The sequence below is a fragment of the Cydia strobilella genome, chromosome Z, assembly GCF_947568885.1.
Source record: "Cydia strobilella chromosome Z, ilCydStro3.1, whole genome shotgun sequence".
Taxonomy (NCBI): domain Eukaryota; kingdom Metazoa; phylum Arthropoda; class Insecta; order Lepidoptera; family Tortricidae; genus Cydia; species Cydia strobilella.
In genome coordinates this window covers 26208766-26223766 of record NC_086068.1, presented here as the reverse complement: position 1 = coordinate 26223766, position 15001 = coordinate 26208766, and the positions used below count along the sequence as shown (strand labels likewise).

The 15001-nt window shown below is 42.2% G+C and overlaps 2 protein-coding genes across 6 annotated transcripts in view; one reads left to right on the top strand and one right to left on the bottom strand.

Annotated features, from left to right (window-relative positions):
* The window catches only part of LOC134754261 (potassium voltage-gated channel protein Shaker), a 403882-nt gene that overhangs the window by 101474 nt on the left and 287407 nt on the right, over nt 1-15001 (bottom strand). The window lies entirely within an intron of this gene.
* Nucleotides 4260-13249, top strand: LOC134754745 (uncharacterized). The gene is made up of 2 exons (XM_063691087.1): nt 4260-5118; nt 12701-13249. The coding sequence occupies exons 1-2, from the start codon at nt 5098-5100 to the stop codon at nt 13247-13249; spliced, it is 570 nt and encodes a 189-aa protein (XP_063547157.1). The 5' UTR covers nt 4260-5097.

Sequence of the window (15001 nt, the reverse complement as noted above, 5' to 3'; positions counted from 1 at the left end):
CCCCTTTAGGGGTTGAATTTTTAAGAACGTTGAAATAACTTTTTTGGAATCTTATATAGGTACAATGCCTTTCTAAGAAGTTTCAAAGCATTTGTAATAGATTCACTTTGAACCCCTTTTATGTAGGAGGCCTATGTATGTAGGAGGCCTATGTCCATGAATGGACATCCAATAGAATTTAAATTACTATAATAAAAAATTTTTTTTACATACAACACAATATAATATAATTTCATAATAGCTAAATAATAAATCAAGTAACTGAATAATGTATACAGTAAAAAAAAATCAATATTCTTTGTAATTAACCATGCATGTATTTGTTTCTATTGGAAATAAACGGCTTAATTATTATTATTATTAATTATTATACTAACGGAGTTTAGTTCACATTTTAAAACTACGTGTTGGATTGCATCTAAATCAACAGTTCGGCATTATCGAGCTGATTTGATGAAAGGTGGTTACCTACTAGAACTCGTTGGTAGTAAACCCGACTCAAAAATATTTTCGTTGTCTTGTGTTTTGTCCCAAAAAAATGTGACAGAGTGTAGCATTTGTGAGATAAAATTTATTTTTTAATTATTCTCGTTTAAATTATAGTCTACAGCTAGAAAGAAATGCAATAATAGGACTCGACTGTTTTAATTTATTTGATAGAAGACACATATACTCGCGTGACAGAGTGGTCAGAAACAAGATAACGTAAAGAACTTTGACCCACCCCTCCAGATTGGGCTCATATTAAGGAGTCATTAAAACAGAAGGCATTAAAAGCATGTTTGTAAAAATATATTTTTGGCATTTATAAATTTAATTAATCTCATTAGTCAACCTAATCAAAGCTATGGTGACTGATCGCTTAACGTCCTAACATACCCAGGAGCTGACTGTGGCAGCGATCACCAACTACTAGTTGCTACGTTCCGTCTCCGGCTAAGAAAAATACCGCGAACCAGGAATGCACCTAACATTCAGCGTGTAGACACTAAATGTTTTGAAAGAGCTATATAACATAAACTACACCAAAGTCCTATTACAGATGTAACAGATCCCGATACTGCTTTTAAAAATTTACAGGCGATAATCACACAGGCTGCTAAAGAAAACGCGCTCCCTAGACCTTAAATGAAGCACTACATCACAGACGAGACGGCTGACATCAGCTTACAGAGAAGAGAACTGAAACAAAAGGGCCTAACTTCTGAGGATGCCACCAACCAAAAAGGATGACTCACGTTAGACCGGGCCGTGTCCGGACCGGAGCTTCCGGCGCTTACTTTTCTATGACATGACAGGTGATCACGTGGTGCTTTCCATAGAAAACGAAGCGCCGGAAGCTCCGGCCCGGACACGGCCCGGTCTAACGTGAGTCATCCTTTAAGCTCATTTGAGTGCTAAAGTTCAAAAGAGATGTCGCAGAGATTATGAACAGCATATTAGTAACATCTGTGCAGAGCTGGAGAATAATTCTAGCAGAAATGAAACCAAATACCTTTTTAGGAAGGTTAAAGAACTTACCCAATCACGCATCGTAAAAACATGCACCATACAAGATGAGGCTGGTAATGTGCTGACGGAAAAGGATCTGGTTCTAAACCGATGGATGAGATACTGCACTATGCTGTATGATACTGGCCAACCAATACAAAATAATTATTGGAATGTGTCACAACAGGAACCGGTCATACTGTTATCAGAAGTGGAATGTGCAATAAATACCATGAAAGTCGGGAAAGCTCCAGGTAAAGATGGCATCCCAGCAGAACTACTTAAAAACCTTGGCCCCAAAGGTACACAACTGATTCACAAAATCTGTAATGCCGCCTGGAAAGCTAAGAAATGGCCCATAGAATGGACTGAATCGGTATTTGTGCCTTGACATAAAAAAGGTTCTACTAAAGACTGTAGCAATTATAGAACGCTGGCACTTATACCTCACGTCAGTAAAATTCTCTTATATGTCATAAATCGAAGGCTCAAACAATTTCTCGATCGTCAAATCCCAGAAGAGCAGGCAGGATTTGTCAAAGGAAAGGGAACAAGGGAACAAATTCTGAATGTTCGACGGATAATTGAGAAAAGTCGTGAGTAGAACAGCCCGGTGGTACTGTGTTTTATAGATATAGATTACACCAAAGCCTTCAATTTTGTGCAATGGGAGAATCTGTGGGAGGTGCTCGCAGAGATGGGGACGCCTGAACACCTTATAGACCTAGTAAGGAATCTCTATGTCAATAATCGCTCCTTCGTTAGATTAGACACCGACTGTTCAGATGTGTTCCAGACAAAGCGTGGCGTGAGACAAGGCTGCATATTGTCCCCTCTGCTCTTCAACGTGTATGGTGAACACATTATAAGGAAAACCTTAGAAGGGTGGAGAAACCACAAATGTCGATGACATGAAGCTGATTCTAAGTACACTAGAGGTAGAAAGCAACAAGCTGGGGCTGGCAGTAAACAGGCAGAAGACCAAACTAATGGTGATAGATCGCGCAGACAAGCTACAAGATGCTCATGATATTCAAGGCATAGATAGAGTGACCAACTTTATATACCTGGGCTCACAAATTAACAGTGATGGAAGTTGTGTCCCAGAGATCAAGCGCCGAATTGCCATGGCGAAAGATGCAATGACCCGCCTCGAAACCATCAGAAAGAATCGTGGCATCAGCTTCCATACTAAAGCACACCTAGTAAGAGCCTTGGTCTTCCCGATTTTCATGTACGGAGCAGAAACGTGGACAGTACTCGCCAGAGATAGACAGAGGATAGACGCATTCGAAATGTGGTGCTGGAGGCGAATGCTTAGGATACCCTGGACGGCCCGGCGCACAAATGCGTCAGTTCTGTCACAGCTTGGCATAAAAACACGTCTGTCCACCATATGCCAACAACGGTTGCTGTCTTACTTTGGCCATGCGTAGAGGTGATGAAAGCTTGGAGAAAATCGTCGTGCTCGGAAAAGTGGAAGACGCAAGGCCACCAAATAGATGGTCCGACCAAGTTAAGAAGGCCACCTAAGGCAAACTCCATCAAACGGTGAGCGCTACGGGAGATCGAGACCGATGGAGACAAATCACAGGAGCTGCAAAACCAAATGGTCAAGACACGATCCTCAGTAATGAGGGACCGACAAAGAAGAAGAAGATCGCTTAACATGGTTTACTTTACATATCTGAGAATTGTATTTACATACGCTATTAAATAAGGATATGCTTTTATAATTTATTGATATAAAACCTTGTATGTAGCCTGACCTAAAATATCGCTACTGTTGGTTACTTGCCAACTCTATTGAGAAAAGTACGGCTCCAACAGAGAAAAAGCACGTCCTATAAGTATACTTTTATAGCAGTTGGTACCCTTTTTGCCAATTGTTTTATAACGGTAGCCACCGTTCTTACCACCGTACCGTACGTACCACGGTACTTACTAAAGTTGTAAAGCTGCAATTTTTTAACAGCGGAGGTAGACCTCAAGTGCAAAACGACCCAAGTGACAATAAGTATATGTACTTACTCCTATTTTTGACATAACCTATGCATTTAAGCTTACATTCGTATTGCGATTGCAGCAGCGCTGAAACAGTGGCATGCGCGAAATATCACCGCGAATCTGATGAATGAGTTACGAATTGAACATGCTAATAGCGACGGCAATGCGGCAGCGAGAGAAACGCAATTATTTAATCTGCAACGATGTCTCAGTAACGCCGCGGTAATAGCAATGTATATATGTCCTAGACTTCTAACCCTCTCAAAGATAACTCTTAACATTAAGAGTCCCCGGCAAACTCGGCCGAATTGCACCTTCCCATACAAACATAGTTCCGCTCTCATTTTAAAACTAAGTGTTGGATTATAATGAAACTTTGCACATACAATGACATGAGGTATATCTAGATCTTATTAATTAATTATTGAATGAATATTTATATTATTATATGTGATTCTAAATTTGACATTCTACTAATTGAATTATATAAGGTTACTTTATTTTACAATACTAGTCTTTCTGGAATTCTGATAATTGACATATGTGTAATTCCTTGTGTATCTCCTTAGGCACTTAAAAATATATGTCATTTAGCTAAGTTTAGTCTAAGCCTACTTTGCATGCTTTGTTAAGCAGAATGTATTTGTTAGATATGTATACATTTGTGCGTGCGCGCCGCTGTATTTGTAACCTGTTTTGTATGCATGAGAATAAACCAGTGTTAAACTAGGTCGCTTGTTTGTTGGTCGTGCACCCTCCCGTAGCACCCCTAGCGCAGATATAACACGTGGCGACGTTCAGACTCGCGTTTAAAAAATAATTATGGCAACGGGAGCACGAGCAACGTTTGGCGTTCTTTCGACCTTTGATCACACTTCGCAGGACTGGAGCAGCTACAAATCTCGGCTAAGTCAATGGTTTATTGCCAACGACATAAATGAGGCTACCGATAAGTCCGCGGTCAAGCGAAGAGCGATCTTATTAAGTGCATTAAGCGAATCGTCGTTTAAGTTAGCTAGTGACCTGGCATTGCCCAGTAAGGTGGAAGAATTGGAGTATGCAAAAATAATTAAAATCCTCGACGACCATTTCACTCCAAAGCGACTCGGTTTCGCGGAGAAGTCTACCTTCTATTCGGCAACGCAACGGCCAGGTGAAAGTCACACTCAGTGGGCAGCCAGGATTAGAGGATTAGCGGCACATTGCGGGTTTAAGAATTTGGAAGAAACCTTGCTGGATAAATTTATCATGGGCATGGCAGCGGGACGCAAAAGGATAAACTGTTCGCACAGGATCAACTGGAGCTGACCCTGGCCAAGGCTATCGACTTCGCAGAGAGCGTACGGTGCGCACGCCGCGCCACCGCCGCGGAGGCTCCGGCGGCGAGCGCAACGGGCGCCGGCGCTGACGCGGCGGCAGGGGGCCCGGACTCCGGGTTCAACATCTCCAAAAAAGAGAAGTGCAATGTGTGCGGGTTCACCAATCATAAGTCTAATCAATGCGGCTACAAAAACTATAAGTGCAAAAAATGTAATAGGAAAGGACATTTACGTAAGATGTGCACGTTCAAGGACACAGTGAAATTCGTGGAGGAAGGGTATGAGGACGAAGGAGACGACGGTAAGCAATTTTATAACATTCGGTGCGTGAAGGGAAAGCCCATGACGGAGCGGGTCCAAGTCGGTGAGCTGTTTTTGGAGTTCGAAATAGACAGTGGGGCAGCAGTAAGCGTTATAACCGAAAGTTTTTATAATTCTCATTTTAAAGAATTGCCATTGTCGAACACAACTAAAAAGTTATTTAATTATACGGGTCACAATATTATAACGACAGGTGTCATTACTGTACCTATTTCGTATAACGAGGAAACCCATTTCATATCCATATATGTGGTTAAGAATGGGGGCCCACCGATACTTGGCAGGAATTTTATTCGCGCATTTGACTTGGAACTGGCGCGGGCGAACCGCGCCGTGCACGCCGTGAGCGCCGTGCCCGTTCCGCCCGCACACCATTGTGACCAAGACATTATTAAAGAGTTGTCTTTAAATTTCCCGCAGGTTTTTTCGGGAAATCTAGGGAAATTTAATAGGTATACCGTCGATTTGCATCTAAAACCAGACGCTAAACCCATCTTCTTCAAAGCTAGACAGGTGCCTTATGCTTTAAAGGAAAAGATAGATAAAGACATAGAAAGGTTAATTGGGTTAGGTGTTTTAGAACCCGTTCAACACTCGGAATATGCGTCACCGATAGTACCAGTTTTGAAGAAAGACGGTAGCCTAAGGTTATGTGCCGACTACTCCGTCACTATTAATAAACAGTTATTAATAGATCAATATCCTTTACCATCTGTTAACGATTTGTTATCTAATGCGAGGGCCTAAGGTTGTCATTTGAAATAATAGATAAAACCTTGTCTGTAGGTTTTAATTAGCAAAACATGACGTATGTGAATGACAATATGAATTAGGCATGTAGGATAGAAAAATAATAAATGCTAAGAGTAAAGAGGTTCACCACATTCACCCGGGCCAGATATAATCGGATAAATACTTCGGCGAATTCCGGATTTTGTCAGACCTCCGGGGTTGCTCCGCACCAGTGGGTTCATTGCCATCAGGGCTCGGTGGCTCTGGCACTTCTTGCAGAATTTCAGATGGCGATTGCGACGACGGAGTGGCGAACGGCGAATAGTGGCGCGAGTGTGTCGGTGATGAATTCGGCGTACTCGGTGGCGAACATGGAGGTGACGGTGACTGTGCTCTTTCGGGGTCGTCATGTACATACTCGTTATCCCCCGGGATATTTCGTTCACAGCACCCGAGAGGAGCTAGATGACGATTGGACACAGTCGTCTCTCGTCCATCCTCAGTCCGTACGTATGAATAAGTGGGATTGGTTTCTATTACCTCCACTTCTTCGACTAACGGTTGGTACTTCGATGTTCGATTAAATCGTCGCATAAGAACCTTGTTCGAGTTAGTTAGCCATGTCGGAATTGACTCCATTTGGTGATTTTCGCGGATGGCGGAACATCCTCTCATGTGGCGTGCAGTTCGTAGTTGTGCATAGCAGGGAACGTATCGAGTGCAAGGCTTGTGGAAGGACATCCTCCCAACATTCTATTGGTAGGTTTCTAGACTTCAGCGCTAGCTGAATAGATTTCCACAGAGTTCCATTCAGTTTTTCGACTTGGCCATTCCCTCGAGGATTGTATGGCGTCGTACGACTTGTTGATACTCCTCTGGAATTGAAAAAGTCCTTCACCTCAGCCGACAGGAAAGATGTCCCTCGATCGGAGTGTACGTAGGCCGGCATGCCAAACATACTAAAAATGCTGTCTAAATGTTTGATAACATAATATTGTCTTCGGTTACCGCGATAGTTACTCATGAAATAAAACTATGAAAACGGATTATATCGCGTATATTGAATTTATAATACATCCCGACGTTTCGAACTCTTTACAGCGTTCGTGGTCAACGGGTGACCGGTTTCATAGTTTTATTTCATGTTTGATAACAGTTTTGGCGCTTATGTCGGAGCATGGAAATGCAAACGGAAATCGGGAATACTCATCGATCACTGTTAAAATGTATTTGTTATTTGATGTGGATGGTACGGGCCCTTTAAAATCCATGCTCAGTCTTTCAAGTGGCGCTACAGCTTTTATGAGTCTATTTTGTGGATCTGCTTTAGCGAATCTAGGCTTAACTTCTGAGCAGATGCGACATTGGTTCGTCATGTTCCTTATTTCTTCAATGGAATATGCCAAGTTTTTGGAACGAACCCAATGTGCCATTTATCAGTACGGTTTTTACTCACTATTATTTTTAGTCGCTTTTGGCGACATGTTTCGGATTCTTTGGGAATCCATCCTCAGGCACTGATAAATATTTTGAAATATGTCTCACGATAGTTTAAGTGCGACAATGTGCCATTCTTGTCACTCCGGGGTGACAGAGAGCTACATAGAGAGATTGAAGCTTCGCAGGTGTATCGACGATGGCGCAGACACGGGAGAGGGCATCCGCTACATGGTTCTGCGTGCCGGGTCTGTAAACTATGTCATATTTCTATGGAGACAGCTCCAGGCGCCAACGCTGAATTTTCTCTTTTTTGATTTTACTTGTATGTTTCTTGTCGAACATAAAAGAAACAGAACGCTGATCAGTGATGAGCAGAAACAATTGCGTAAGCCTCTTTCTCAATCGCCGAATGGTTCTGTTCACTTTGATTGAGTGTTCTCGAATAGAATACTACAGGCCTGCCAGCCTGTGAAAGCGTAGCTGCAATTGAGTGCTCCGATGCATCTGTTTCAACCGTAAAGGGAACGTTGTCGTCAATGACGTGAACACATGATTTTACTATGTAGTTCTTAAGATCTCCGAAATCTTGAATCATAGTGTTGGTTAGTGGAAATGTCTTCGTTTTTGCTAGCTCGTGTACTTTTTCAGAGAAGTTTGGCATCCACTTTGAGTAGTGAGCGAACATGCCCAGGGCTCTGCGCATACTGGGCAAGTCATGCGGAGGAGGTAAGTTTAAAAGAGGCTCTAATCTGGCGCTGTCAGGTTTGATAACATTATTGGCAATCGTATAGCCAAGTATATTAATGGAAGCTTGTTTAAAAATATATTTAGTTTCATTGAGGGTCAGACCGTACTTCTTAGCAGCTGTTAGAAAGTTTTGCAAATTTTTATCATGCTCTTAAGGTGACTTGCCACATATTGTTATATCGTCGAGATAGGCAAATGTGCCTGCCAGATTTTCTGTCCGAATAAGCTAATCTATAGTTCTCTGGAAGCTAGAAACTCCATTGGTAACACCAAAAGGGATGCGGCGGAATTGGTAAAGATTTCCGGCAGCTTCGAACGCAGTAAAATGTCTCTCCTCTGGCAAAATTGGCACCTGGTGGTAGGCACTCTTCAAATCTATAGCGCTAAAGACGGAGTATTTAGCCACTTTTGAAATCAATTCTTCAATGCAGGGAAGCGGGTAAGCATCTAGTTCGGTGTATTGATTAATAGTTCTGGAGTAGTCGATTACAAGACGTTTCTTATGGGTTGTAGATTTCGTAATTAGTACCTGCGCTCGCCACGGTGACCTACTTTCTTCAATGATACCTTCCTTTAAAAGGTTCTTTACCTCCTCCTCAATAAAACGTCGATCGTCGTCACTGTACCGCCGTGACTTGATAGCAATCGGTTTGTATCCATGCGTTAGGTTTGCAAATAAAGGTACTGCAGGCACGGACGCTACAGCCACATTGCAGACAACTAAAGGTTCTCTTGGACCTCCAAAACTGAATTCGATAGAAGAATGTTCAGCCATTACGTCGAGGCCAATAATGACGTCGGAACATAGATCTTCTACTAGCAGTAGCCGTTCGTCCTCGTATGAATGCTTACCCAATGTAAGATCGATACTTATTTCTCCTGCAACTGGTTCACTGTGACTTAGGGAGGCCATGGATATTGTCTGCTGGCTGGGCTTACTTGGCAAGGAACATAACTTAGCAAATTTTGAAACCATAAAGCTCTTGGCACTGCCAGTATCTAGCAATACTTCAGCTTTGATACCGTTGATGTACGTAGGCACCGTTGTTCTGCGTAACGATGACGGTGATGCAGCGACGATGCTGGAACTGACATTATTCGTATCAGATATTGCAGCGCTGGTTTGATTCTTGCTACGACATACGTTAGCAAAATGTCCTTTCTTATTGCAAAACTGACAAGAAGCGTCGAAAGCGGGGCAGGTCTTGCGTGGATGTACACGTCCTCCGCAGAAGAAACATTTTCGATTAGAGCGAAAAGCTGGCGCGGCAGCGGAAGAGTTTTCGCTTGGACCAGCTATATTGCGTATATTTTCAATAGTCGCATTCACAGGGGTGTTGTTATAATGTGACGTGTTAACTTCTGCCATCTCTAGGGAGCGAGCTTGGTTGTGTGCTTCATCCAATGTTAGGCTCTAGTTCTCAAGAAGCCTTTCTCTTATTTTTGTTGAAGAGATTCCTGCTATGAAGGCATCACGGATATTGTCGTCCCGGTTTGTATTGCCATCGACGGCAGTGAAGTCACAGTCTTTAGATAATTGTTTCAGAGATTGAATATATGTGTCGATTGTCTCTTCACTGTTTTGCTTTCGTGTAGCGAGAGCATGACGCGCGTAAAGGATGTTCTTAGGTTTTACGTAAATCCCGTCTAGTACGCGTATTGCTTGTTCGTAAGTTTGACACTCGCTTATGTAGTTATAGACATTTGGAGATAGGTGATTGATTAAAATATTTAGCTTGACCTGATCGGAAGAGAGAACTTGCACCGCGAGGAAGTTGTCGAAGGTCTTCTTCCAATGTTCCCATTCTGCGACCGCGGTGCCTTGCGATGGGGCTCCTTCAAATCGCTCAGGGCGTAAATATTTTTCCATTCGTATTTAGTCGTTTTATTTGCTAATTAAATTGAAATAATAGATAAAACCTTGTCTGTAGGTTTTAATTAGCAAAACATGACGTATGTGAATGACAATATGAATTAGGCATGTAGGATAGAAAAATAATAAATGCTAAGAGTAAAGAGGTTCACCACATCATTCCTTCATCATTAAGGGATGGTATTTGTAAAGAATTACACAGCTCTCACTTCGGTATAGTGAAAATGAAAGCCGAGGCGCGAAAGCGATTATGGTTCCCTGGCCTGGACGCCGCGCTGGAGGGGCTGGCGGGCGCGTGCGCCGTGTGCGCCCAGCTGCGCAGCGAGCCGCCACACGCGCCGCTAGCGAGCTGGCCGGTGCACCCATTTTATCGACTTCATATTGATTTCTTGGGCCCGTTCAATAATCAAGTTTACCTAATTGTTGTTGACGCGTATAGCAAGTGGGTGGAATGTTACAATATGTTTTCGTCATACGGACCAAAAGCGGTTATTGAGCGGCTATGTGACTTCATGTCACGATTTGGCGTACCTCACACCTTGGTGAGCGACAATGGCACTTCTTTTACTTCTCACGACTTTAAATAGTTTATTCTGCGCCGTTTATTTATTTATTATTTAATCTTTATTGCACAAAAGAAAACCTTACAGTACAAAAGGCGGACTTAATGCCATAAGGCATTCTCTACCAGTCAACCTTAAGGCTAAGCAGAGAAATTGTGGGCGGTGCTACAAATACAACAGCAAAAATAAAATAAAAATAACATATAATCACATATATACAAATATAATATACATATATACTATATATAATATATATATAAATAACGACGAGACTCATTATGAAACTAATAAAAATACACTAAGAAACTTTCTTTCCGCTAGCATAGAAAGCACGTAAGGATTTTTTGAACGCGAACTTATTTGGCGCATTTTTTATGTTAAAAGGAAGTCCGTTCCAAAGGCGCGCCACCTGCACAGTGAACGAATACGACATGAACCCGGTTCGGTGAAAAGGGATGGACAGAGACATATTGCCAGAAGAGCGAAGTTGGCGGTCGCGAGAAATGCCGTAGTATTGAAATAAGGATTTGAGGTACTCAGGAGAGTGTGGATCGTTAAGCACAGAAAAGAGAGTGGAAAGCAAGCGAATATTGCGACGTTGTCGAATTGGAAGCCAGCCAAGCTGAGAGCGAAAGGAAGAAATGTGATCATATTTGCGGAGGCAAAAAATGAAGCGAATGCAGTTATTCATCAGGCGATCCAATTTGTCGAGAAGCTCTTCGTTTAAGTCCGGATAACAAACATCACCATAATCAATAATGGGCAGTATAAGGGTGTTCATTAATGCAACTTTAGTTTTGATCAGTAAAAAGTGTTTCAGTTTGTTGAGAGAATGAAGTGAGCCCATGACCTTACGGCTGATTTCAGTAACCTGTGCCCTCCAACTCAGGGTATTGTCAAAAAGAACACCCAAGTCTTTAACGCTCTGACTAAATCTAATTGGGGAGCCGTTAAAGCTTACAGGTGCAAGTGCGTCCAAGTCTAGTTTTGCAAGCTGTCTGGAACTACCTATAACGATAGCCTGGCACTTTGACGGATTTACAAAGAGGCCAAACCTCTCAGACCACTGCTGGATATGCAAAAGGTCCAGGTTAAGTTTACCAATGCAAGTTGGGAGATCAGTCACGGAGCACTGATCGTAGAGTTGCAAGTCGTCAGCATACAGATGGTAGGAAGAGCGAAGGTCAGGTGTAATAAAATTGATAAAAGTGGAAAAAAGAAGTGGAGATAAGATACCTCCTTGAGGCACGTCAGTTGCCAGATCACACCAGTCAGACAAAGACCGGTTGACTCGAACTGCCTGCTGGCGCCCCCGCAAGTAGGCAGCAATCCAGTTAAAGGCTGTTTCAGAGACACTGATATGTTTGAGCAAGGCAAGGAGAATGTCATGGTCAACGGTATTAAATGCGTTAGAGAAGTCAATAAGAATAAGGACCGTGACCATTTGATTCTCCATGCCCCGCCTAATGTCTTCTGTTACCTGAACAAGCGCAGTACTGGTGCTATGACTTGGTCGGAAACCGGACTGCAAAGGGCTTAAAAGGTTATGCGAGTAAACGAAGACCGAAAGTTGTTTATGAACAACCGCTTCAGCGATTTTCGAAAGGAAAGGAAGAATTGAAATGGGCCTAAAGTTACTGAGAGTGGTGGGATTACTAATTTTAGGCAGTGGAATCACAAAAGCTTTACGCCAAAGAGAAGGGAATTCACCAGAGGCCAGTGAAGAGTTGATGATGTCAGCTATCACAGGAAGTACGCAGTCGAGGACTGACACAATCATGCAACGACTGACATCATCACAACCTACGGCTTTTGACTGGATAGCTTTAATAATGATCTTTATGTCAAATTCAGAGACAGGACAGAAAGAAAAGGAATCTGTGGCAGGAGAACAGGAGGTTAACGGTATAAAACATATGTTATCACCTGTTTATCATGCCTCGAGTAACGGCCAAGCAGAATCTTTTGTCAAGATAGTAAAAAAGGGCCTTAAGGGAATTATTTTAAGCAGTCAGAATAATAAACTTTTACAGGGGAAAATATGTAAATTTTTATTTGACTACAGGAACTCCAAAAACAGTACCACAGGTAAATCACCCGCCGAGTTAGTATACGGCCGAGAGTTACGATCGAGGTTAGACTTGATTAATCCGTTCGCGCCGTCTCCTACGTCCTCAGACCTCATTGAACATTTGGAACAACGTCAGTCCTTACAGGCTAAATATTATAAAGGAGTTCAGAGACCGAATTTTAAAATTAATGATAACGTATGGCTAACTAAATACACAAATAATAATAAAAAAATCACTTGGATCGAAGGTATCGTAAAAAAACAGATGGGAAAAGTTATGTACCAAATTTATGTACCACAACTGGACTGCGAGGTAACCAGACACATCGATCAGCTAAGGGCTCATCCATTCCCCATACAAAGTGACAACTCGCAGTGGGATCCCGACGTCGTGCCGGATATACCGTCGTCGTCGTCGGAAGCCGTCGCTCTGGCCGCTGCTGTCGCGCCCGCGACTACGAGCCTTAGCGCTGCGATGCCTGCGGCTAGCGAGCAGCCACCATCACAGCCAGAAGAGGGAGAGGGACTGGATGTAACTACTACACCGGTAGACCCAGACACGGCTCAGACCGGAGGTCCAACAACGCCAACTGCGGACTACGTCGCTAGGCGACGACATGCGATCAGCCCTCAGTTCGCCACCCCCTCGTCTGGGGTGCAGGACACCGATTACGATATAGAGTAAATTAATAGTTTTAGGCTAAGGTCATTTGTAATAGTACTAAGGTACATTCTAGCTATAAGGTGGAGGGATGTTAGATATGTATACATGTGTGCGTGCGCGCCGCTGTATTTGTAACCTGTTTTGTATGCATGAGAATAAACCAGTGTAAAACTAGCTCGCTTGTTTGTTGGTCGTGCACCCTCCCGTAGCACCCCTAGCGCAGATATAACAGTATTGGACATCTTCATATTGTAAGAACTTGTTTTGTGTACTACATTCTTGCAAATGAATAAATGATTTAATGATTTAAATTGCGGCTGTCTTGAATATAATATAGACTCTCGTACAATATTTGACTTACCCCCCACGTTGTACTATTAACACGTTTTTTTTTAAATTAAGTTTCTTATTAATTTTTATCAAATAAATATTTACCTAATCTAAATAGAGTAATAATATTGGGCACATACCTACTCGCATACAAAAGCTAGGTGTTATGGAAAACCATTTTTGTTAGCAGAAAAAAGACGGCAAATTTCAGTAGAAAAAACGTAGTCTCTAAAGGTCACACTACTTATTTCCATTGTAAAACCAGTAAGATGAAAGAAGTAGTTAATTAAAATTACTACACGTGAATGTGTAGGAAAGGCATGATGAGTTGATAAGCCCACAATCAAACGTTTGTTTTATTTATTTATTTTAGGATACCTACTCTGATTCTAAGTTTACAGAATGGAAACCGGATTATTGAAAAATAAACAAGCCAAGAGCACATTAGGCTATATGCTAATTGTACATATAAAATTCCATAGCCACTGCTACGGTGGATATTACCTCAACATTTTAGTAACAACAGTAACACTACAACGAATAATGTCTTCTTACACACTATAAATAAGTAGTTAATATCAAAACGATGCATGACGCGACCGGACAGAAAGGCAGAACGACTGATGCGGCAGAACTATAATGCTGGGGCCACACTAACGGAAAACGCCGGGAAATGCGTTAAATATCCCGTTAATTGGACGTTTCTAATACGGCCACACTGACCTGCTAGCATGAGATGCGTTCTCGCGCGCGACTCCATACATCTAGCGCGACTTCAAGTATGGAGTCGCGCGCGAGAACGCAACTTAAGGTGACTGTCCATTTTTGACTGCCGCTGCACTGCAGTTGCGACGTTACGCGGTGCCGCACTACTGTAGCAACACGACTGCGGCTGTTGCGGCGTGCAGTCGCGACAGCGTTCGTTGATGGCTTGTCAATGTCAAGTCATATAATGTCAGACGTACAAATAAAATACTAATTTACTTTTGTATTTTTTACGTGAAGAAGGGAGTGACGATAATGCTACAAGCTACATGAAAAAGAAGACCAGTTTGCCTTTCTACAATAGTCAGAGTCCGACGAAGGCAGCTACGCAATATATAAAAAATCTGATATTTAATGGTGATCGTTTATTCAGGGAATATTGCCGATTAAATGAAAAGCATTTCAACATTGAATGAGACTTAATAATTGACGAAATACAATCAAATTACTTAAATGAAATTAATGCAAAGGAAAAATTATTCTTAACATTAAGGTAAGTTCACAATGTGAAATTTTCTTCCCCATCCTCTTGCCTAAATGCGTGACCACCAGGTGACCACCGCACACAGCAATCCGATGTGATGAATAAAATTATTTGTAAGAGCTTTAAGTAATTGCGCAATTTACACTTCATATTGTCAAGTTTCCTATTTGAAACAAACACAAATTAAAATCCCT